This window comes from Myxine glutinosa, chromosome 3 (genome assembly GCF_964187855.1).
Source record: "Myxine glutinosa chromosome 3, kmMyxGlut1.1, whole genome shotgun sequence".
Lineage (NCBI taxonomy): Eukaryota > Metazoa > Chordata > Myxini > Myxiniformes > Myxinidae > Myxine > Myxine glutinosa.
The window spans coordinates 182,381,596-182,407,891 of NC_136263.1; the positions used below are offsets into that span (position 1 = coordinate 182,381,596).

Consider the following 26,296-nt stretch of genomic DNA (forward strand, 5'->3'; position numbering starts at 1 on the left):
TCCGCTACGTTGCACAACAAAAATTCCAAAGAGTAGCAAATCACTCCCAACATCCTCAGAAGGCACTGCAAAAGGTGGAGAGGGTCGAGCGGGTTTTGAACCCCATCCATTTGACCATTAACCCACTGTTTGAACGGGATTAGGGCAAAGCATAAGCAGCTGGTGTGCCTCAAGCCTCGCGTATCACAAACCTTTGGGGTTGAACCGACGTGTAACCCTTTTCTTATTTGAAAACGTGTTAACGGTTAACGCAACTAGACTGAAACAAACGTCTCTCAAAAGCGCAACCGTTCGAGGCCAAGGAATCCTGTTTGAAATCATAAATTGCTGGCAGGCTTTTGAATCCGACCAACGTGGTCCATTGGCAATGGTATGTTAACAACTGCTCGAGACCGAACCCACGATCGTCATGTATTAATCTACGAAGCAACTGGGTCTCTTTCAACTGAGCGCAGGTTCTCCACTTGCGCAAAGATTACAGACACATTCCATCTATACTTCCCATATCTCAGAGAGTGCGGTTATCCAGGGCACTCGATGCGAAGCTCCATCCTCTACTAGTCAGGTTCGCTATGTTAACAAATATAATTTCTTTCAAAATTTTGGGATTAGCAAACCTGTACATTTTTGGAATCTTCAGAGCATGGAGAATCTGAAAATCAATGTTGGCATTTGCACAGACACCTGCATGGCCGCCATTTTGGATTTTGAAAATGGCCGCCATAAAATACATATTTTGCGCGATCTCGGCTTCTAGTCAACCTAGAGACTTAATTAAATATGCTAATCCTATGTTTTCTGGGTCAAGGAATCCAATAAAGGCCTCAAAATAGTGCTCAGGATGATAGAAAAGCAACAAACAAAGGTAGTTGAAAACCATTGTCTTTATATTTGTGATATAACTGTATTACATAATACATGATATTGCAAGTCCTTTGAAGTTATATAGTAAGGGCATTTAATGAGATATTTCACAAATCTGTTAACTAAATTGTTACCAAAAAATTTCTTCACCAATATGTTTGTAAAGGTGTGTAATAACATGTGTTAAAATGTTGAAGTTCAACTCCCGTGGGAAACCCAGAAAAAAAGCTGTTGAATTCGGGTAGCGAAAAATTATTTTCGAGAATTTTTTTTTTTTAATCGGCCCTTAGGTAACTTATGAGGGGTCAAATAAGGGTTTTTCATGATTCTGAGTTGATTGTTAACATTTATATTTTCACTTTTACATTTACACACAAAGTAGCTTTTATTTCACATACATATATAATACTCAAGAGTTATTTCTCATTCACAATGTCAGAAGTTTCAACAGTCATTGTCTATATCTTCTCCAGACTCAACAACATCATGACTGCAGTTTCTGCATGTAATGCCATTACAGACTCCACAGGCCGAGATGCACGTGACCCCATTCTTCTTGCAGCTGCATCGCCGGTTGCTGCAATCTCCATGACAATTACAGCTTGTGAACCGCAATAGCTCCTCAGGAGCCGTGGGGTCCAGTGTTGGAACTGGCTCATACCCATGCACACCTATTGTCCATCCATAGTCACTGGGGTTCAGAGACATGCTCTGTAGAAGGATCCAGTCCCGGGTCTGCAGGTAGGCATGCTCTGTAGAAGGATCCTGTTCATCGGTTTCCTCCACAATGGTGTCAAGAGTGCCAGAAGTATCTGGAACATCATCTCCACTCCTACTATTAAGGAAGCAGTATTTGTAGTTTTGTGTCTCCGTGTAAGACTCAGTGTATCCCAGCCAGTGGAACTTGTTGAGCATCCATTTTGACCCAAATCTATGATCAAGTTGTATGGCAAGCCCCATTTGGTGTGGCAATACTCCAGACCAAGGTCGACAGGCCTTAATAAAATTCTGCCCCCAAACGGCAACTCTTTCGTCTGTCTTGACAATCGGTCTCAAGAACATCTGAAGGCTTGCAGGAACAAGTGTCAGCTGACTATCGATGTCAGTCATACTGTGTGTGGTGGGGTATGACTTTGGACCTAAATCAATCAAGGCAATATCATTGGATATGAACTTGAGTGCCGTCTTTATGATCTGAGTCTTCTCATCTCCATGGTCAAGATTAGCATGATGCCCTCGCAGAATATTGTCGGTGCCATCTTTGAGACAGAGTACATCTGCCCTTCTTTCCTGTGTTGTGAAATACAAGGTGTCTTCGTATTTCTCTAGAAGTTTTATCTTTAGCCAATGCTTTGAATAAGAAAGGCTCTTCTCTGGTGACTGATCAAACTCCTGCAGCTTTTCATGGACTTGGTCCATGTTCATTACCCCATGCTCTAATTCTGAGTCTAACCATTCGCAGAATTCAATAAAAACTGCCTCTCGCTCCTCATCAATACTCCTCTGTCCTCTCTTCCTTTTTCCTTCCTCATCAGTCTTGGACAAACTGTCACCTCTCGCAAACATAAGTTTGCATCGCAAATGGTACAGTGTTTCTTCTGCTACCAAGTCGTTGATCCCTTCCAGGCGTCCAGTGACTTCAGCGCCCCAGTCATCCCCGCGACTCCGTGCTGTCTTCAGCAAGCTTGCCTTCAGTGTATCTGCAGTCAAATTATCTGGCACTCTGTATTTCTTTCTAGCTTGTGCTGGATTATTTTTGTAGAGCTGGGCTGGTTGGTTGCAAAGAATGCATACATCCTTATACAGGAGGTCAACTGACTGTGATCTTCTAGAACTGCAGCCAGTTGATGAACTGAACTCACAAGTAGTGCGTCTTCTCTTCAACTTTGATGACTCTTTCTCTGCCTTTGATGCTTGAGCTGACTTCTTGGTGGTTGCAACAAAGTTGTTGTACAGATCATTTTTACACTTCTGGTGGTACCTCAGTTTTCCTTCCTTTTGAGCCTCCTTCATACGTTCCACAACAGTAACATTTTCGACAGTTTCTGCTTGTTTCAATAAAGTTGAGTATCCCTTTGGAGTTGCCTGTATGAGCCTTTCAGCTGGTGTATCCGAGCGTGCACAGATGAAGCAATTGAGCACAGGTGGAGTAACGTCTTCATCCATATTGCTAGACTCCATGTCCTGCAAAGTAGAAAATGAGATATATTTAGAAATTATTTTTCCACAAAGGAGTGTCTGTGGTGAAATACAAATGTTAACAATCAACTCAGAATCATGAAAAACCCTTATTTTGACCCCTCATAAGTTACTTAAGGGCCGATTTAAAAATATATAAATTCTCGAAAATAATTTTTCGGTACCCGAATTCAACAGCTTTTTTTCTGGGTTTCCCACGGGAGTTGACCTTCAACATTTTAACACATGTTATTACACACCTTTACAAACATATTGGTGAAGAAATTTTTTGGTAACAATTTAGTTAACAGATTTTCATATGTTTCCCTTACTAATAGGTTGTTATAGGTAGTATCAGATTGAACTATAAGTCCTATACACAGGATCTACTAGGTCTATACCGTTCAGGAATATGCTTTTACACATCTTCATCACTGTCCTGAGTGTCATTTTCGCAAAGGTGTCTACGCAAATGTAAACATTAATTTTTGGATTCCTCATGCTCCGAATATTCCAAAAATGTATAGTTTTGCTAATCTACCAAAATTTTGAACGAAAAAACATAGTGAACCTGACTATACTTCAATTTGGGAAATGTACTTCTGCCGCTCAGCACTGTCACTAACTCTGGGTTCAATAACTAATTTAGTGGCAAATGACTAATTGCAATATATTAATGGCCTGTTACAGTGTCGGCAAAGTAAAAGGCAACTTCATCTCGGTTTTGAAGTTTCACTTTGAATTGCCGTTGTGTGCTGGTATCATGAACCAACTTCCCATTTGGGGTTCGCTGAATAATACATTACTGTATATTACAGTAGGTAAGAGTTTGAAAAAAAACCCCCAACAACTTGGTGTCGTTGAGAAGATCCATATTCCAAACGAGGAACGGCACTCAGTAGAGAGCTTACCTCCACCTGGTTGGCCATATCACTCGATGGTGAAGATTCACTCAAAAAGTTATACTATCTGGATCCAGATCCGGATCTTCGCCAAATTGAATCGATTCTTCCTTGTCACACACACAACCTGTTCAACAAGTTTCGTCCAAATCCGTCCACAACTTTTTGAGATATCCTGCTATGTATCGTTTTCAGCCCTATCTCCCAACGGTGAAGAATCAATTAAAAGATTAAATAATTCTCATATCCGAATCCATATTCAGATCTTCACCAAAATCGAATCGAATCGTCTTTGTGAGACACCCAACGGGTCCACCAAGTTTCGTCCAAATCCGTGCACAACTTTTTGAGATATCCTGCTATGTATCGTTTTTGGCCCAATCTCCCAATGGTGAAGAATCACTTTAAAATTCGAGTAGCCGGATCCGAATCCGGATCTTCACCAAAATCTAATGATTTCGTCCTTGTGACATACGCTACATCTCTGCCAAATTTCGTCCGAGTCCGTCCCCAACTTTTTGAGATACTTTGTTCACAAACTGACAGACTATAAATCGGTCAGAGACCGAGGACTTGCCGGAATGTACTTTTTTAAATTGACCTTGAGTTTGACCTTTCATGTCACTCAAGGTCAAAGGTCATGGTGACAAATGAAATGTCGTATGTGACTTCCTATATGTCAGTAACAGTAAGTGTAAGCATATCTCTTGTACTATTAGTGAGTGTTATAGTGGTTTGAAATATATTTTAAATAAAAACTCGACCCCCCTGATTTCACGTTTTGGGTGACCTTGAGCTTGACCTTGGGCCTAGAGAGTTAAAAATTGGGCAGTCTATTCCAGGGCAAGGCAAATTTGTGTGTAAAGTATGGCGATGCTATGTGCAACGATGTAGACCTAGTACTGCGCACAACCAGACAGACAAACCAACCAACATACTTGCCGGAATTTTTTCCGGCAAGTAACAAACAGACAGGGGTAAAAACACAACCTCCATCCACCTTTGGCAACAGCCATATCAATAGCAATAATAACAACACCACCACCAACAACAACAACAACACCACCACCACCAACATCAACACCAACACCACCACCACCACCAACATCAACACCAACACCAACACCACCACCAACATCAACATCAACATCAACATCAGCACCTACATCAGCGCCAACATCAACACCAACATCAACATCAACATCAACATCAGCACCTACCTCAGCACCAACATCAACATCAACACCAACACCAACATCAACATCAACACCAACATCAACATCAATACCACCACCACCACCACCAACACCACCAACACCAACACCAACACCATCATCAACACCAACATCAACACCAACACCACCACCACCAACATCAACATCAACACCAACACCACCACCGCCAACATCAACATCAACACCAACACCAACACCACCACCACCAACATCAACATCAACACCAACACCAACACCAACATCAACATCAGCACCTACATCAGCGCCAACATCAACATCAACACCAACATCAACATCAACACCAACATCAACACCAACATCAACACCGACACCGACACCAACACCAACACCAACACCAACAACATGTTGTGAAAGTCAATTTTTTTCATGTTTCATTTCATTTTACATCCTCATTGAGACTCAAAAAGATAGACATGAAATGTGCTTGTGAAGAGAATCACAGTGTCTCTTGATCAAAGCCGTCAGCGAAGCGACGGGTAGGCACAAGGGTAGAAGTACTTGCCTCATATTGGAGGATGTTGGCATGCACATAGTTATATTGTTTTGCAATTCTTTAATCCACTTCCTATTTTTGGTTCACCGTCACAACCCAATTGGTCCAATGACCTGATAGTATGGCAGATAGGTGCAGGAATTGTGCCTTTGATGATATAGGCATGGCATTTGGCACACTGAACTGTAAATACGTGCAATACTCATTAAATCTATTTGTTCTTCCTATTCTTCTGAATTCGATCGTTCCAGTGATTTCTCCATTAACTAAGCATGGCACGAATAAGATCGCTCCAATCGGGTGCCATTAGTTATAACGGCGCGGATCACGTGTACGCAAACCGCTCGGCATATTACCATCACACGTGGTTCGTGCGAGGCTTGTTTCCTCGCTTCCAGGGCAGCGCGAGTACTTAGGTACGAGCGAGAATTTGGTCCTGAAACCCTATTTTGCGCTGTCTGGAAGGGACGTAATAGGTCTCGGGTCGCGCCAGGTCAGTAAAGACAAGGGGATTAATCCCCTCTTGATAAGGGGAGATGGCCGGCGACAGATCCGCAACAATATTTATCTGGGCACTTGTAAAAACATAATCTCGAACCAACCAATCACAAGACGACCTGAAATCACAATCACAAGACGACCTTAAAACAGCTGTTCACCACCATCTATCTTCCCCCATCCAAAATCTTGATCTTTTCTACCCCCGCTAATTCACCCCAGAGTCCTTGCAGTGTTCATATGTTTTATACCTCTCCCACCTCCCCCCAAGTCCTCCCGATGTCCCTGCTCTCAAATGTTGTGTTTGTGTCCTTCCCCCTCTCTCCCCATCTTGTCTGCCGCTCCCCTTGTTTTTTGTGTTTTGTGTTTTGTGTGTCTGTTTGACTTTTTGTGTGATTAATGTTAGCTCTTTCACGAGCCTTGATCTTGTATACAAAAAAAAACAAAAAAAAAAAACTGTCAGAGTATGTCCTAAGAAAGATATTTGGCTATCGGGCCATCGCAGATTTGTGGCCGCCATTGTTGTCACAGGACAAATCTGCGATGGCCCGATAGCCAAATATCTTCCTTAGGGCATACTCGTCTAACTGTGTGCCAACTCTCGTGCTTGTGTCATCAAAGTCACAATTCTCCCAAATATTTCACTTGTCTGCCGTACTATGAAACTTTGCGGTCCTTACAGATCGAGAAGTGTTTTGGCCAATTTCATCACAATTCTGGAAGAAAGAAAAAAATCAGGAGCAACTCATCATTTCTTGGTGAACAAGATTCTGCTGCCGATAACACTGCTCCATCTTGGTGGCTTGGTTGCACCACATTTTCGCATTGTTGAAGAGAGCCTAATGGCGATGGAATCACCAACAGCAACCTTATAGTCAGGTTGGCTATGTTAACAAATATAATTTCGTTCAAAACGTTGGGAGATTAGCAAACCTGTACATTTTTAGAATCATCAGAGCATGGAGAATCCGAAAATCAATGTTGACATTTGCACAGACACCTGCATGGCCGCCATTTTGTATTTTCAATATGGCCGCCATAAAATACATATTTTGCGCTATCTCGGATTCTAGTCAACCTAGAAACTTAATTAAATATGCTAATCCTATGTTTTCTGGGTCAAGGAATCCAATAAAGGCCTCAAAATAGTGCTCAGGATTATAGAAAAGCAACAAACAAAGGTAATTGAAAACCATTGTCTTTATATTTGTGATTTAACTGTATTACATAATACATGATATTGCAAGTCCTTTGAAGTTGTAGGTATGGGTTTATAAAGCAAGAAAGCAGCCTTGTTAGTACCCAACACCTTAGCCCGCCCCCCCCCCCCTGCCCAGCCCAACGTAGGAGAGGTAGGGGGAAACCGCGAATAGGGGAAAAAAGCTTTATTATTCGACATCTCATGTGCACAGTTTCAAAGCTTTGCTCGTGGTTCGCTCGTGGTCGGCGGGCGGTATGCCCACCGCCCACCGACCGAACTGCCTCCAAACGCGCGGGGTAGGATTCCAAGGGAGACACAAACAAGTCACGATCGAGCTCCATTTCTTCGAGGACGTTAGTCAAAGCAGTGAGAAGCTCTTCCCTGGTGTTCTGGAGGCTTTGTTCAACTCTGTCCTTGAGTATCGCCCCCCAAATGAGACACAAACAAGTCACGATCGAACTCCATTTCTTCGAGGACGTTAGCCAAAGCAGTGAGAAGCTCTTCCCTGGTGTTCTGGAGGCGTTGTTCAACTCTGTCCTTGAGTATCGCCCCCCAAATGTTCACAGGCGTTGAGGTCAGGCGATGCTCCCGGCCACTCATCGTTTCCGAAAAAAATCGACCTTGTTCGCCTTCAGAAGATTCTGGATCGCCAGTGCCCTCATGCACGGGGCTCGGTCGTGCAGAAACGTGGTCTCCTTGATGCTGAGGACATTTTCTGGGTTCCGTAAGAACGGAATAACATGGCGGGTCAGCACAACATCTCGGAGGTATTTGCCGTCCCATGATTGTCCTTGCTCTTTGATGACCCACATCAGCCTTTTCGCTGTGAACATCAAGAAGACGCCAACGCACCATGCTGTCTTCGATTTCTCTCGAATCTTGAGTTCTTGTGGAATGTCATCATTGTGAAGAGCCCAAATTCTGTCGTTCTGGAAGTTGGGACGTCGAGCCTCATAAATGAAAAATTCATCAGATGGGGCCAGGAAAAGAAAATCATCAGAGGTCCACTCGCTCAAAAACTTACAAAACCACATTCGATCCTCGACGTTCTTCTCCGTCAGCTTCGGTGCTGGACTTTGGTGAAAAGCCTTTGCACCAATGGACTGAAGGAACCTGTAGCTACTTGATAAGCTCTTCTTCTTCCCTCGAACCCATTCAATCTCCTTTTGGAGCCCTCGAATGCTTTTCTTCTCCTTGGCAAGCGACTCGATGATGATATCCCTGCTTTCCTGAGACAAACATTGTGCTATCTGTTCGGGCCGGCTGTCCATCTCGCAATCGAAGGGATCACTGTTCCAAATGCGTTTGACGAAGTCCTCAGACCTGTTCAGGTACTTGGCAACCCAGGATCGGGATATGGTTCCCGGCGTCTGATCCCTGGCGACTCGGAACGCGATAGCCATGATGCGGCATATCCACCTTTTCTTCTCGGAATCACCTGACCACGACATCACTTCACAAAATCTGCAACAGAACAAGAAAGGCTCATTAGATCATTATGAAATTTGGTATTTCAGATGTCAAATGAATGATCCTTCCCGCTATATGCCCGCCATTGCACAGTGGCGACCCAGTAGAGCTGGGCAGGGGGGGGGGGGGCAAGGTGTTGGGACACCCTGTATACTCTATACCGTTCAGGAATATGCTCTAACAGATCTTCATCACTGTCCTGAATGTCATTTTCGCAAAGGCGTCTACGCAAATGCCAACATTCATTTTTGGATTCCTCATGCTCTGAATATTCCAAAAATGTATAGTTTTGCTTATCTCCAAAAATTTTGAACGAAAAAACAGTGAACCTGACTATTAGCTTGGCACTTGTTAGTTCATGCAACAACTCATTCTGCTGATTGGTACGAAGGAATAAACAAAAAGGGACCTGATGTTGTTCCTTGTAATAGGCTCGCATGCGCTCCTTCTCTTGATGGCTCAAGTGCAATGCCTCTTGAAGTCGAAGGACCTCTGGGTTGTCCACAGTGGAACTGCTCTGCAGCTTTTCCTCCTTGTTGTGCAATGTATTGATACTCTGCAGAGACACATTGTTTCACTGTAAGATGTCTGGCTTTCACGTCTAAAGAAAGCCTTTGTTCTTCTATTTACAGTCATTTATGTGGTTCTTCAGAGATCCTGAAAACATTGGCAGTTGGTGAGCACGATTGCAGTTAGAGAGTCTGGTTGAACAGTTGATGACGCTGAATATGGGTGGTGAAGGTTCAGTTATCTTTAATAACCTTTAAAGCAGAAATGTAGTGACCATCCGGAAGTATTTAGCAGTCAACCATAAAATATGCACCGGAACCACATACAAGTGAGACCAAAGGTCATTAGTTAGCACATTGGGATTTATTACCTCCGCCACCTAAGGTGGACGGAGGTTATGTTTTCACCACTGTCAGTTTGTCTTGAGCACGATTTCTCAAAAACATTATGGACGGATTCGGATGAAACTTGGTGGACAGGTTGTGTGTGTGTGTGCCAAAGACTAATATTGAGTAGATTTTGGTGAAGATCTGGATCCGGGTCTGTACACTAGAATTTCTAAGCGATTCTTCACCATTGAGAAATTGGGGTAAAAAGTATATAAAGCACGTTATTTCAAAAAGTTATGGATGGCTTATGACAAAACTCGGTGGATGAGTTGGTTTGGCGACAAGAACAATACGATGAGATTTTGGTTCAGGTCCGAATCCAGATCCGACCTATCAGTGGGATACAAAACGTAAACTGCTCAGCCTGGTGGAGGTATGCCCTCTACCAGGTGTCGTTCTCACTACTAAAATAATTGCAGAAAAGTGTTACATCAAAATACCACTTAACTCCATATTTACCATGCTCTAGCTCTCCATATTTACCAATCTTCCTAGGGAATACTTTACTAGTTATTATTTAGTCTTTATTGACCGTCGCCCCTATTGTTATGAAGTATGAATACCAGGTATTTCATGGCGATGTCATCCCCAATTTCCACCTCGGTTCCTTCAACAAAATGATTTTGACTATCAGAGGATTCTTCATTAGAAAAATCTTCGTCAAATTCACTTTCTGATGAGCCTGAAGCGAGTTTTGCGGCCATTATCCATTGCGTGCTGAGACAACATTACTTTGATTATGTCACACAGATGACGTCATGACCATTGCCGTTTTCTGGAATTTTTTAGGGGCAGTACCTGATGAGGTTGACTTTTTAACTGTGACTCTTCGAAAAATTATTGGGAATAAAAACCATGTTCAGTTCTTTGTTGATTGCTTAAAAGTCTAAATAATCACAAAAAATACTAAAATGGCACTCTTCGATGCTGCGACGTCACCGAAATACCTCCGCCCACATTATTACATCATTATACGTACTTGAACCAAGTTTGATTTAAATCACTTCAGTTGTTCTCAAGTATCACGTTTTCACCTGACATGACATCTGACCTTTGACGCCAAAATCAAACTGGTTCATCTTTTCATCATAATATATGCTTGTATCAAATTGGGTCAAAATCCCATCACTGATTCACAAGTTAGCACAGCATCAAACTTTTTACCGAACAGCACCTCTGACCTTTAACCCCAAAATCTAATCAATTGATCTCTCCAACATCATACACACTTGTACCAAGTTTGACTTAGTTCCTTCCCTCCAGCCGTTCTTAAGTTATCGCAGATAACGAAAATGTATTACAGAATCTGACCTTTAACCTTTGACCGTTTCACCCCAAAATCAAATCAGTTTATCTTTGCCTCATAATACAAACTTGTACAAACTTTGATCAAAATCGCATCACTAGTTCACACGTTATCATGGTAACAGGATGTTCACATGACATGACATCTGACCTTTGACCTCATGACCCCAAAATCAAATCAGTTTATCTTTGCCTCATAATACAAACTTGTACAAACTTTGATCAAAATCGCATCACTAGTTCACACGTTATCATGGTAACAGGATTTTTACATGACATGACATCTGACCTTTGACCTCGTGACCCCAAAATCAAATCAGTTTATATTTGCATCATAATACATACTTGTACCAACTTTGATCAAAATCTCATCACTAGTTCACAATTTATCATGGTAACAGGATGTTTACATGACATCTGACCTTTGACCTCGTGACCCCAAAATCAAATCAGTTTATCTTTGCCTCATAATACATACTTGTACAAACTTTGATCAAAATCGCATCACTAGTTCACAATTTATCATGGTAACAGGATGTTTACATGACATAACATCTGACCTTTGACCTCATGACCCCAAAATCAAATCAGTTTATATTTGCATCATAATACATACTTGTACAAACTTTGATCAAATCGCATCACTAGTTCACAAGTTATTATGGTAACAGGATGTTTACATGACATGACATCTGACCTTTGACCTCGTGACCCCAAAATCAAATCAGTTTATATTTGCATCATAATACATACTTGTACAAACTTTGATCAAATCGCATCACTAGTTCACAAGTTATTATGGTAACAGGATGTTTACATGACATGACATCTGACCTTTGACCTAATGACCCCAAAATCAAATCAGTTTATATTTGCATCATAATACATACTTGTACAAACTTTGATCATAATCGCATCACTAGTTCACAAGTTATTATGGTAACAGGATGTTCACATGACATGCATCTGACCTTTGACCTCGTGACCCCAAAATCAAATCAGTTTATATTTGCATCATAATACATACTTGTACAAACTTTGATCAAAATCGCATCACTAGTTCACAAGTTATCATGGTAACAAGATGTTTACATGACATGACATCTGACCTTTGACCTCATGACCCCAAAATCAAATCAGTTTATATTTGCATCATAATACATACTTGTACAAACTTTGATCAAATCGCATCACTAGTTCACAAGTTATTATGGTAACAGGATGTTCACATGACATGACATCTGACCTTTGACCTCATGACCCCAAAATCAAATCAGTTTATCTTTGCCTCATAATACAAACTTGTACAAACTTTGATCAAAATCGCATCACTAGTTCACACGTTATCATGGTAACAGGATTTTTACATGACATGACATCTGACCTTTGACCTCGTGACCCCAAAATCAAATCAGTTTATATTTGCATCATAATACATACTTGTACCAACTTTGATCAAAATCTCATAACTAGTTCACAATTTATCATGGTAACAGGATGTTTACATGACATGACATCTGACCTTTGACCTCGTGACCCCAAAATCAAATCAGTTTATCTTTGCCTCATAATACATACTTGTACAAACTTTGATCAAAATCGCATCACTAGTTCACAATTTATCATGGTAACAGGATGTTTACATGACATAACATCTGACCTTTGACCTCATGACCCCAAAATCAAATCAGTTTATATTTGCATCATAATACATACTTGTACAAACTTTGATCAAATCGCATCACTAGTTCACAAGTTATTATGGTAACAGGATGTTTACATGACATGACATCTGACCTTTGACCTCGTGACCCCAAAATCAAATCAGTTTATATTTGCATCATAATACATACTTGTACAAACTTTGATCAAATCGCATCACTAGTTCACAAGTTATTATGGTAACAGGATGTTTACATGACATGACATCTGACCTTTGACCTCGTGACCCCAAAATCAAATCAGTTTATCTTTGCATCATAATACATACTTGTACAAACTTTGGCCAAAATTCCATCACCGGTTCACAAGTTATCACGGCAACAGGATTTTACCCTAACATGACCTCCGACCTTTGACCCCGTGACCCCGAAAATGTAATCAGTTCATGGTTACCTCATTATACATACCTGCACCCAGTTTGACTTGGATCCCTTCAGGCGTTGTCAAATTATGGTGGTAACGAAAATCTATCACGGACGCACGGACAGACGGACGGACAACCGGAAAATATAAACGGACGACCCGAAAAGCTGGGCCGCATAAAACTTCTGTGTCTGTGGATCTTTCATCCACCAACTAATGCCCGCAGACAGGAAGCCCAGCTTAACGTCCATCTTCGTGACGTAATACCCAGCATGCAAAGCACCAATCCGACAGTGTATTGTCTGGTCGTGGATCAAACCCAGACTAGACAGCTCGAAGTTAAATTTCCTACCTGCCAAACTTCTTTTTTTTTTAAACAAACGATCCAAACTTTTTTCAGTTTTTCCAAGATGGCGCCTGTACCATGTGACCTATGACGTCATAATTATCACTAAAAAAATTATACACGAGTAGATGCAAACACCATGGTGAAAATTTCGTCCTATCATCGTGTAACATGCACTCATGCACAACGATATATGCGAAGGATTATTTTTTTTACCTGCCCTTTGTTGGTTACCTGGGGCTCATCGTTGTTCTCAGCCCTCAGTGTCTCCTCACTCTGAAAAAGATCACACATACACATGATATTGCGATACGATGCTTCAGGAATCCCTCCCGGTGTCAGCGTGTAGCAAATCTACCAGCAAATGACCAACAATTTGCAATTTCTAACATCCAAAAATATTGGGCAAAACAAATGTTGGGAAGAATAACACTTTCTAGCACCTACCTGGCAATAATATATGGACAGGGAAGATTGTGATAAAGAGTATTCATTTGGCAAATGCATGTTTGGCTGGGATTTCATTTCGATTTCACCATTGCAGGTTGCATCATTAACCAGATGGTATTCATAGAATACGATGACGTCATAAGTATATATTCTCTAATATAACTGTTGCGTAGATCACGCTCAATAAATTTCAAACTGATCGGACCAAGCGTTGTACTTGTCGAATTGTGACGTCATAATGAAGGCACCAATGGCGTCATCGTTAACAACACGTATTCCCCATGCGGAGGTCTTTACCATGAGCCACGTTTCAATTTAATTTTTTTTCCATGGAGCTATTTTGGAGATATGGAGGTCCAAACGTTTTTTTCCAGTTTTTCCAAGATGGCGCCTGCACCATGTGACCGATGACGTCATAATTACCCCCCAAAAAAATTATACACGAGTAGAGGCATATACTATGGTGAAAATTTCGTCTCAATTTGACCAAATGTTGCTGAGAAAATGAATTTTAAGAATGCAGACACGTACTTATGCATACGCCATACGTGCGGACGTGACCAATCGCTTAACCCCGTTTTCGCTTCGCGGGCGCTTGGTAATGAGTCCGAGCTGGGCCGCAGATGCAGGTCCATGACCTTTTGGGCAGTAATTTGGAATTTTGGGAGCGGTACACATTGGCCTGCTCTTTGGAAAACACACTATGGGATCTTTAACATCCACATACATTGAACCTGCGAAGCATCAGGATGACAGTTTATAGCTGGGACGAGATTCCCACGCGACACAGCTCAAAGAAGAGTGCACATAAGTAAGTATAAGGGCACTCGGTAGAGCACATACCTCTGCCAGGCTGAACAGTTTACGTTTTGTCTCCCACTGATAGGCCGGATCTGCATTCGGACATTAACTAAAATCTAATCCGATTGCTCTTGTCACCTACCCAACTTTTTGGCCCGATCTCTCGATGGTGAATAATTATCTATTAAAAAATAAAAAACCATTCTCTTATCCTGATCCGGATCCAGATTTCCACCAAAATCTCATCAATTCGTCTTTGTCACCTACACAACCTGTCCACTAAGTTTCGTCCAAATCTAAGTTTGGTGCTCACAGACAGTTAAAAAGGTGTGAAAACATCATCCTTCTACTAGTCAGGTTCACTATGTCAATAAATTATATTTCGTTCAAAATCATGGTACATTAGCAAACCTATACATTTTTGGAAAGGTTATAGCATAAGGAAACTAAAAATCAATGTTTACATTATTTTGGAGAGATACCTGTATGGCGGCCATTTTGGATTTCCAAAATGGCCACTGTAAAATACATATTTTGTTCTATTTCTGCCTCTAATTACCCTAAAAACTTTTTAAAATATACTAAACCTATATTTTCAGGGACGAGGAATCCAATGATAGTATCAAATTAGTGCTATGGGGAATGGTAAGACACGAATCAAAGGTTTTGAATTGCAAAATACTGTCTTTATATTCGCGATAAGTTGCATAATCAAATACATGTTATCATTTTGTACAGGCAGTTAATAACATCAAAATGTGTCACAATAATTCATATCACCAAACATACACAGGCAGTCAGCAAAATCATATATACACATGCGGTCAGTATAACTTCACATCTACACAGGCAGTCAATGACAAAATATACACGGGCAGTCAATGGCATCAAACATACACGATTACAGAATATGCCATTTAGAGTTCGTCATCACTGTCCTGTGTGTCGTATCCGACAATATAGTCCGCATCGTTTTCACAGTCCGTTCCACACAAGCAAAGGTCGGTCAAATTGATTGGCAAATCGAATTGGTCGAATGGTCGATCGAAGCGATTGGTCGAATGGAATTGGTCGATTGGTCGAATTGGTCGAATCGAATTGGTCGGAATTGGCAAATGTAAACATTGATTTTCAGATTTTCCATGTAATAACGTTTCCAAAAATGTATAGGTTTGCTAATGTACCATGATTTTGAACGAAAAAACATAGTGAACCTGACTATACCTTTGGTGGCGGAGGTAATAACTTGCGTTCTTAAAATAATTATTTATTTTCCTTCGTTTAATATGACAACTTTATAAGCATACGCATTACATAGATTACCACATACTGTATATTACCACATATATTACCTTGTTGTTCAGACATGCATGTCGTATAGACAAACGTGGATATTAAATAATTAACTATACAACGCTCAAGGAAACTTTTTTCTTCATCAATGAATTTTTTTTTTCAATAAACCTTTATTTCCCCAAAAGGTAAAATTCCCGACAGACCTCCGATTGGACAATCTATTTATTATGTACGAAAAGGGGAGAAGGTTGGTCAAAATTTCAGCCACATTCGATTACGTAATAAATAGATAAATTCTGATCTGCATTGAAAATAAAATTTTGGCCGAAGCTTGAATACAGGTAATTTGAGGTAATACTTTTCCACAATGATATGACGTTGAGAAGACTAAGTTTTAATGTGGGTATTGAATGAAGGCCGGTTCAGATGGGAACACGCACGAACAGGCAAACTTAATGTTTACTGTAAACTACGTAAAAAAGAAGCGCAAAGGAACAAAAAATAATAATTATGAAAGAGCAAAAAGCTCAAATGACAGATTTCTGCCCAAATCAGCTCCGGTCGAATGTTAGACCTGGCCAGCTGGTTCGTCAAGATAATCAAGTCAAAACTACTTCAGCTGACCACGCAGCTCTAGGCAGGTGAGATAAGCTATGGCCATGAACGTGGTAGTAGTAGAGATTGGAGAGGTAGTAATAGTAGTAGTAGTAGTAGAGGTAGTAGTAGTAGTAGTGGTAGTAGCAGTAGTAGTGGTAGTAGTAGTGGTAGTAGTAGTGGTAGTGGTAATGGTAGTGGTAGTAGTAGTGGTAGTAGAGGTAGTAATAGTAGTAGTAGTAGTAGGAGTAGTGGTAGTAGTAGTAGTAGTGGTAGTAGTAGTGGTAGTAGTAGTGGTGGTAGTGGTAGCAGTAATAGTAGTGGTAGTAGTGGTAGTGGTGGTAGTAGTAGTAGTAGAGGTAATAGTAGTGGTAGTAGTGTTGGTAGTGGTAGCAGTAATAGTAGTAGTAGTAGTGGTAGTGGTGGTAGTAGTGGTAGTAGCAGAAGTAATAGTAGTGGTAGTAGTAGTAGTAATAGTAGTAGCAGTAATAGTAGTAGTAGTAATAGTAGTAGTAGTAGTAGTAGTAGTAATAGTGGTAGCAGTAATAGTAGTAGTAGTAGCAGTAATAGTAGTGGTAGTAGAAGTAGTAGTAGTAGTAGTAGCAGTAATAGTGGTCAGTGGTAGCAGTAATAGTAGTAGTGGTGGTAGTGGTAGTAGTAGTAGTAGTAGTGGTGGTAGTAGTAGTAGTGGTAGTAGTAGTAGTAGTAGTAGTAGTAGTAATGGTAGTAGTAAAATAAATGGTAGTGGTGGTAGTAGTAGTAGTAGTAGTAGTGGTAGTAGTAGTAGTAGTAGTAAATTTGAGGGATGGCCTAGGCCCGAGAGGTACGTACACTCACCTCAAAGCTGTCGAGCCTGGGTTAGAATCCTGACCCAGCTATAAACTGCCGTCCCGGTATTTCACATGAAGGATGATTCATCAATGTGTGTGCCGTCCCTGGGATGGACGTTAAACTGGGAGTCTCGTCTGCCGGCACTAGTTGGTGGAAGTTAAAAATCCCACTGTGTCCTTCATGAAGAGCAGGTGAGCTTTCGCCGGCACCATGAACAAATTCCAAATTCCTGCCCTAAGCTGCAAAATTCCTGCCCGAAGCTGCTGGGAAGGCAATGGCAAACTACCCAAGGTAGAGCTTTTTGCCAAGACACTGGTTTGGCAGCACCGACGCTCTGTAACAGGGTACGATATATCAGAATCAGTCGTCGTAGTAAAAGTCACTATGTTATAGATGCAATAATAATTATCTAGTAATATCCAAATAACACAAAGTACACCAACAAGAGAAGAGGTATGCCAGATCATGGTAATGAGAAACTGTTTGGATGCAAAACTCTGAATGCTCCACGACACTGGCACAAGATCTGGCAGCAAAGCGCTTCACAACAGCCATCCAGACTCACTGCTGTGTTCCAAGGCTTTATTTCCTGGTATCATTTACATTTCCGATCACCCCCATCTTTCTCTGTTTGTCTACGGACGGCTTTCTTTGATTCATTTCACCCTTTGCTTTCCCCTTCGTCTCGTTTGGTTGCCAAAGCGGGCTTCACGTCGCGGCACCGATGTTGTCTGCGCGCAGGTAGAAAGCGCATCTCCGTCGTGCTGATTCTTCCACCCGCTTTAGCATAGACAGGCAAATAATTTAAACTGGGAATCACGAGAAAAGGTGATCCGACTTCCCAGCTAAGTGCTTCCATGCAATATATAAAGGGCGGGGGGGGGGTGGGGGGGGGCGAAGGGAATACATCGCTGACGATCACAGGCGTTCCGAGCGAGCAAGGTACAGTAGTTTACTAAATGAGCGCGACTCCATCGAAAGTTAGTAAAACGTTAAACATCGACATTCCGATACGATGTTACACTTTCAGTAACTTCTAAGGTTCTGGCAATCAGACCCCTACCTAAATCAGACCCCGACCTAAATCAGACCCCTACCTAAATCGGAACCCCTACCTAAATCGGAACCCCTACCTAAATCGGAACCCCTACCTAAATCGGAACCCCTACCTAAATCGGAACCCCTACCTAAATCGGAACCCCTACCTAAATCAGACCCCTACCTCAATCAGACCCCTACCTCAATCAGACCCCTACCTAAATCAGACCCCTACCTAAATCAGACCCCGACCTAAATCAGACCCATACCTAAATCAGACCCCTACCTAAATCAGACCCATACCTAAATCAGACCCCTACCTAAATCAGACCCCTACCTAAATCAGACCCCTACCTAAATCAGACCCATACCTAAATCAGACCCCCACCTAAATCAGACCCATACCTAAATCAGACCCCTTCCTAAATCAGACCCCTACCTAAATCAGACCCCTACCTAAATCAGACCCTGACCTAAATCAGACCCATACCTAAATCAGACCCCTACCTAAATCAGACGCCGACCTAAATCAGACCCCTACCTAAATCAGACCCCTACCTAAATCAGACCCATACCTAAATCAGACCCCTACCTAAATCAGACCCCTACCTAAATCAGACCCCAACCTAAATCAGACCCATACCTAAATCAGACCCATACCTAAATCAGACCCCTTCCTAAACCAGACCCCTAAACAATTGGACCCTAAAGAGTGACAAGAAACCGAATCGTAAACCATACGCCGTGCTGAACTCCAGGTCACTGGATAATGTTCCAGTTGGACGAGCTTAAAGCAGAACCAACAGAAGGTTCATAGGAGAAGATGACAACATGGGCCACTGCTGAGATTTTTCTCTGCCTCGCCAGGTTTTGCATGTGGCACTTCAAAGCGGCGCTCGCAATTACAGCACTCGTGGCAAATTGAGAACATTACCGAATGACGGCCACGAAAAGGCTCGCAACTAGCAGTATGGTCCAGTTTGCATCAGCAGGAACCTTCAAAGCAAATAATAAACACCGTCGCATTCAAAGGTACACGTAAAACACTTTAGGAAGTCTCGAGATTTCAATAAAAGTTTCCTGAACGGTTCTAACTTACCTCCTTCATAAGACATTTGCGACAAATCAACCGCAGAGTTCACAGAGACGGAGGGAAGCCAACGTCGTCCACCCGCTCTCCCACCCAAACCCACAACATCAAAGTTGCGACCTTCATAAACCTTTCCATCAGATTGCGGTCGTTCTCAATTTACGACGAGAAGTTGAAGGTGAGTGAGGCTATCATGCCTGCCCCCAAAGTACAAGTATCTGCTGACGGGGCCAGCATTGCTTCTGATTTCCGTCCAATAGCGAAATGAATAACGCTTTCATAATGATGCCAAACGGGGGCATTAAAGGATTTCAAAGGCATCAAATTAGTCCCGCAGATCCCTTTATCTCAGCTGGGAGCAGCTTGCTATTTCCGAGCAGAGCAACGTTTTAGAGCTACCTGTGGACATAAAGGCAAGCCAAAAAAAATTTCTGCAATAATAATAATAATCATAATAATATTAACAGATTATGAAATAAATCAGTGTGAACTCTCTCCCAGCCATTGCACCCATCCAACCAATGTCCTCTTCTTCCTTTCGCAGGGGCAGGGTCTCAACTGCACGGGAAGGGGATGTACAACACACTTGCTTTCTGTTCACCAGCATGTGTTCACCAGCATTCTTCTCCAATGGCTTGATCTCTGATCATCAATTTGGTTTCAGACCAGGTCACTCTACTCTGGACATGCTGCTTCTGCTGTCTCAACAATGGATGGAGGTCCTCAATGCCAAACAGGAAATTAGAGCTGTCTGCCTCGACATATCACGTGCCTTCGATACGGTCTGGCACCCCGCTCTGCTCACCAAACTCTCCTCCTTTGGTATCCATGGAAATCTCCACGCATGGCTGGCGGATTTCCTCTCTAGTCGTCGTCAACGTGTGGCCCTGAATGGGTTTCTCTCATCTCCTCTTCCTGTTCAGGCTGGAGTTCCCCAAGGCAGTGTTCTGGGCCCTGTGCTTTTTCTGGTCTTCATCAATGATCTCTCTGACTCTCTTGAAAATCCTCTCTATCTCTTTGCTGATGACTCCACTCTCTGCCGCTCCATTCCTCTTCCCTCAGATCGGCAGTCTGCAGCCTCCTCACTCTCTGAAGACATGGACAAAATCACAGACTGGTCAAACAAGTGGAACATGTCTTTCAATCCTGACAAATCTCACACTCTTACTATGTCTCTCCGAAAAGATCGACTGGACAACCCTCCCATCTACTTTCTCAACAATCCTCTCCAAGAAGTTCTGTCGCTCAAGCTTTTGGGTCTCACTATCTGCCATGATCTTTCTTGGGAAAACCACATTTCCAAGCTGGCCTCCAAAGCCAGTCGCCGACTGGGCATCCTCCGTCGTGCGAAGTCCTTCCTCGGCACACCTGAGCTCCTCACCAAATACAAGGCTTTCATCCGCAGCTCAATGGAATACTGTTCTCCCCTATGGGCCGGTGCTCCTGCCTCACACCTAGCTCGGCTTCACGCTGTTGAAACCAAAGCTTTCAGAATTATTGGAATCTCCCGCGATGAAGCTATCTCTGAGGGCCTTTCACTCACTCACCGCAGGCAGGTAGGTGGTCTTTCTGTCTTCTACCGACTCCTCTCCGGCCTTGCACCCCCAGCTCTCTCTATGCTCTGTGCCACAAATATTCCTACAGGTCGCACAAGATCTGCCAGCAACCCTCTGATGGTTAAACTGCCGAAATCTCGGCTCTCTGCTCACCTTCACTCTTTCATTCCTCTTTTCTCCCGCCTCTGAAACAAACTCCCTCACTCCCTTCAATCCCACTCCTCCCTCCAGGTCTTTAAAACAGCTGTTCACCACCATCTCTTATCTTCCCCCATCCAAAACCTTGATCTTTTCTACCCCCGCTAATTCACCCCAGATCCACCTTGTTTGAAATTCCAACTTCTTTCCTGGAAGTCCTGGCAGTGTCCATATGTGTTATACCTCTCCCACCCGCCCCCCCTTCCCATGCCCCCCCCAAAGCCCTCGCCCTCTCTCAGATCTCTCGATGTCTCCATGTCTCTCAGTCCCTGCTCTCAAATGTTGTGTTTGTGTCCTTCCCCCTCTCTCCCCATCTTGTCTACCGCTCCCGATGTTATATGTTTTATGTGTCGGTTTGTCTTTCTGTGTGATTAATGTTCGCTCTTTCACGAGCCTCGATCTTGTATACAAAAAAAACAAACAAAAAAATGTGCGCACAGGTCTACCGTATCAAATTGATTGGGAGGAACACCATACATGGAAGCGAAGTCGACGGAAGATCACACTCACCCACGATGTCAATGCGCCATTTTTCTCAGCCCTGTGTTTCACAAGAAGGATGATTCATCAAAGTGTGTGCCATCCCTCGGAAGGACGTTGAACGGGCATACAGCCTGGTAGGCATCAGTAGGTGGAAGTAGAAGATCCCACGGTCTTCTTTGGTGAAGGGTAGGCGAGCATCCTGAACAAATTACAAACTCCTGCCCTAACCTACAGAGGGCCAATAGAGAGGGCACTGCATACCACCTTTAAAGGCCATTTTCCCCCCGCAGAGCAGGGGTTGGCCTTTTTCGGGCACCGTGGTCCCTTTTTGAAGCAATGTTTTATGGCCGGATGCCCTTCCTGCCGCCAACCCTCTTAGTCGCCTCTTGCGACACACAGGGAACTACCAGTGAGCTGGTACTCAATTTGCCGACCTTGGAAGGATGACAGGCTGAGTTAACCCCCCTGGTGTGAATTCAGCGATCGACGTGGATTCAAACGCAGGATCCTAGGATCCCAAGCCGGCACCCTAACCGCTAAGCCAATACCAGGCTAGGGCACTGCATACGAAAGAAGAAAAAGATGAAGTTGCCATTTTTACACAAATGCAATTGCAACAACATATATCGACTCTCATCGACAATGACAAAAGCAGCTTAGAAGGAGACTGGAAGATTCTTGTACATATATAGTATTGTCATATGGTAAGGTAAGATGTTGACCAACGTCGGAGGTGAGGTAGACGTTCATCTATTAATGGCCTCTACCACCTAGGTTGGAAATGGGGGAAGCACAAATGCTAAAACCAAACAAGAAAAAGAGCAATCGGAGATTGCAAACCCTCGCCAGGATGTATTTCAGTTGTTTTTAAGGCTTTTGTGTTAAAATTAATATGGCGGCCGAACCACGTGATCGATGACGCCATCATTATTATTTTTTCGCCATCAATTTATGCCTACATGACGCTCAAGAAATGTCATCTTGATTGGATGAAGTTTTGTACTTGTCGAATTATGACGTCATAATGGAGGCACCTATGACATCATCATTAACATATTTTATTCCGCATGGAGAGTTTTTTACAATGAGCTATGTCTCAATTTTTTATATTCAGTGCTTTCCGAGATAGAGGTGCAAAGTTTTTCGATTTTCCAAGTGGCGGCCGATCCACGTGACCTATGACGTCATAATTATCATTATAAAATTCTACAGGTGGAGTTGCACCTATGGTGAAAATTTCCTGTCAATCGGACCAACGGTTGCAGAGAAAATCATATTTATTCTGTGCGGACAAACAGACAAACAAACAGACAAACAAAGACAAACAAACAAACAGACAAACAAACGGATTCAAATGCAATACCCTCTCCTCTGGCGAGGGTAATAAACGATGTAAATAAGCTGTGACGTTTTTTTTGCAAAGAAATATATGCTTGTGGAAGAGCTAAATGACAGAGGGATGCAAGTTTATAGACTGACAGAGTATCAAAGGGGAAAAGGCACAAATGTCCATCACATGAGTGGATGGGCAGCACAAAAGGAAAGGGGCAGGAGGGGTCAGCGAGAGTAGAGGAGAGCAGTGCGTGGGGCGGGAAGGAGGTATTGAAGAAAGCACGAGGAGATGTAGGGCAGCACTCTTAAAGGACTGGAGCGAGGGAAACAAGGTAACAGACATCGAGAGTCAATTCCACAGCAGAGAGAATAGAGGGATGAAGGAAGGCAGGAGAGAGGTCAGCTTGGAATTAGAGAGGGTAACCAGCTGTGGGATTCTGGAAGAACACATGTGACCTGGGCAGTATGGTGGAGGATGAAGGGACAAGGTGGTGGAGGAACAAGTTCAGAAATGAGGGGATGGAAAACAGAGTCCACCAATCTAACTATAGTGTGGCGAGAAGCATACCTTGGGGCTCGGCCTCCTTCCAAGATATGTCAATAATACAGGGAGTGTTGAACTTGAACGCCTCCAGGGGACCAAGATGGAAAGCAGCTGCACCAGCCGATTAGAGTAGGGACCTTCCATGATCCTTCGGATGAAGGCCTCAAACACTGTAATGGGTTCTGAGCGAAACAGAATGGTCTTAGCTTTGCAGAGAATACTGAGGAATCGGCCATCCTCGGAGGCCAGTTTGGAGATATGGTCCACCCAAGACAGGTTGTGAGAGATTGTAAGGATTAGAAGCTCCGAATACTCCACCCCTTCCAATGATTGGTGATTAAAGTAAACTCGAGGGTCTGAAAGCTGATTCTTTCCTCTGATGGACAGACTGAAAGCCTGTGATTTTCCTTTTTCTGTATACTTGGTGTGGGCTCATATGAGAGTTAACACATATAACTTACTAGCAGAAGTACCCGGCATTACCGGGCGGGGGAGGGGAGGGGAACGGGGGGGGGGGGGGGGCAAAGCGAGCGATTTTTTTTTTTTCATAGCGTCATAGCGTCAATAGCGTCATAGCGATTTTTTTTTCATAGCGTCATAGCGTCATATCGTTCATAGCGTCATAGCGTTTCATAGCGATTTTTTTTTCCATAGCGTCATAGCGTCATAGCGATTTTTTTTTTCATAGCGTCATAGCGTCATAGCGATTTTTTTTTTCATAGCGTCATAGCGTCATAGCGATTTTTTTTTCATAGCGTCATAGCGTCATATCGTTCATAGCGTCATATCGTTCATAGCGTCATAGCGTCATCACGTGATCGCTCTGAGCGAATCAGCGCCCACCTGCACTGATTCCGTTGATTCTGTGCGCTGAAATGCGCTGAGGTAAATATGAATAAAAAATATGGATCGTCAAATATTTTGAGTTTGGCCATGTTCGTCCCACGCTCAATGGCCATGTCTATGCCAAATATCAAGCACGTAAGCCTCTCCGTTTAGGAGTCTATCGGTAACATTACACACACACACACACACACACACACACACACACACACACACACACACACACACACACACACACACACACACACACACACACACACACACACTGTGTTTTATATATATAGATAATAAAAGCAGCGGTAGACAAGTGGAGGAGAGAGAGGGAAGTACAACAACAGCAGGTAACAGGGACATCAGGATTTCTGTGGAAGAGAGAGGGCTGGTGGGTTACACGGGATAAACAGGATGGACACTACAAGGACTTTCAGGAAAGAAATCAGGCACGTTGAAGGAGGTGGGTTTGGGGTGGATTCACGGGGGTAGAATATATCAAGGTTTTGGATGGCGGAAGATACGAGATGGTGGTGAACAGCTGTTTTGAAGACCTGGAGGGAGGAGTGGGATTTAAGAGAGTGAGGGAGTTTGTTCAAGAGACGGGAAAAAGGATAATGAAAGAGTGAAGGTGAGCAGAGAGCCTAGATTTTGGCAGTTTCACCAGAAGAGGGTTGCTGACATGTGCATCCTGCAGGAATATTTGCGGGACGGAGCACAGACAGAACAGGGGGTGCAAGGCCGGAGAAGAGTCGGTAGAAGACATAAAGACCACCAACCTGCCTGCGGTGAGTGAGAGAAAGGCCCTCGGAGTTAGCTTCATCGCGGGAGATTCCAATGATTCTGAACGCTTTGGTTTCAACAGCGTGAAGCTGAGCTAGGTGTGAGGCAGGAGCACCAGCCCAGAGGGGAGAGCAGTATTCCATTGAGCTGTGGATGAAAGCCTTGTATGTGGTGAGGATCTCAGGTGTGCCAAGGAAGGACTTCGCACGACGGAGGATGCCCAGTCGGCGACTGGCTTTGGAGGCCAGATTTGAAATGTGGTTTTCCCAGGAAAGATCATGCCAGATAGTGAGACCCAAAAGCTTGAGTGACAGAACTTCTTGGAGAGGATTGTTGAGAAAGTAGATGGGAGGGTTGTCCAGACGGTCTTTTCGCAGAGACATAGTGAGAGTATGAGGTTTGTCAGGATTGAAAGACAGTCATGTTCCCAAGTGTTTGACTGGCTTGTAATTTTATCCAGGTCTGCAGAGAGTGAGGAGGCTGCTGCCTGCTGATCTGAGGGTTGGGATATGGAGCAGCAGTGGGTGGAGTCATCAGCAAAAAACCGGTACAAGTTCCAAATAGGTGACAATGACCTATTTCTTTTCCAGATTTTATTTCCCGAATGACCTATTTAAACAGAGCCTGTCACCTCGAAGTGTAGACAACTGTTCTGCACAAGGTGGAGTCATCAGCAAAATGGTACAAAGGATTTTCCAGGGAAATGGAGAAGTTATTGGTGGATTTGTACAAGGCCTGTGTCTGCTTGGCTGCATCATTTTCCGCAGGGCATGGCTGTGCTGCTGATGCAATGCTCCCCCATTACCAGTCAGCTAGTACTTATTTTGCTGACCCCGGAAGGATGACAGGCTGAGTCAACCCACCTAGTGTTAATTCAACGGTATAACTCAGGACGCTAAGATTTTAAGCTAGCCACTTTAACAGTTACACCAACACCAGGCTATAGAGAGGTTATTGATGTTGATTAAG

The 26,296-nt window shown here is 43.1% G+C and overlaps 1 protein-coding gene across 1 annotated transcript; it reads right to left on the reverse strand.

Moving 5' to 3' along the window:
- Positions 1-561: 561 nt before the first annotated feature.
- Positions 562-19,748, reverse strand: LOC137423914 (uncharacterized). The gene is made up of 5 exons (XM_078773639.1): positions 19,607-19,748; positions 13,714-13,773; positions 9,272-9,418; positions 1,885-3,048; positions 562-570 (listed from the first exon to the last, which is right to left on the reverse strand). Exons 1-5 carry the CDS (start codon positions 19,613-19,615, stop codon positions 562-564), a joined length of 1,389 nt encoding a protein of 462 aa, XP_078629765.1. The 5' UTR covers positions 19,616-19,748.
- Positions 19,749-26,296: the final 6,548 nt, after the last annotated feature.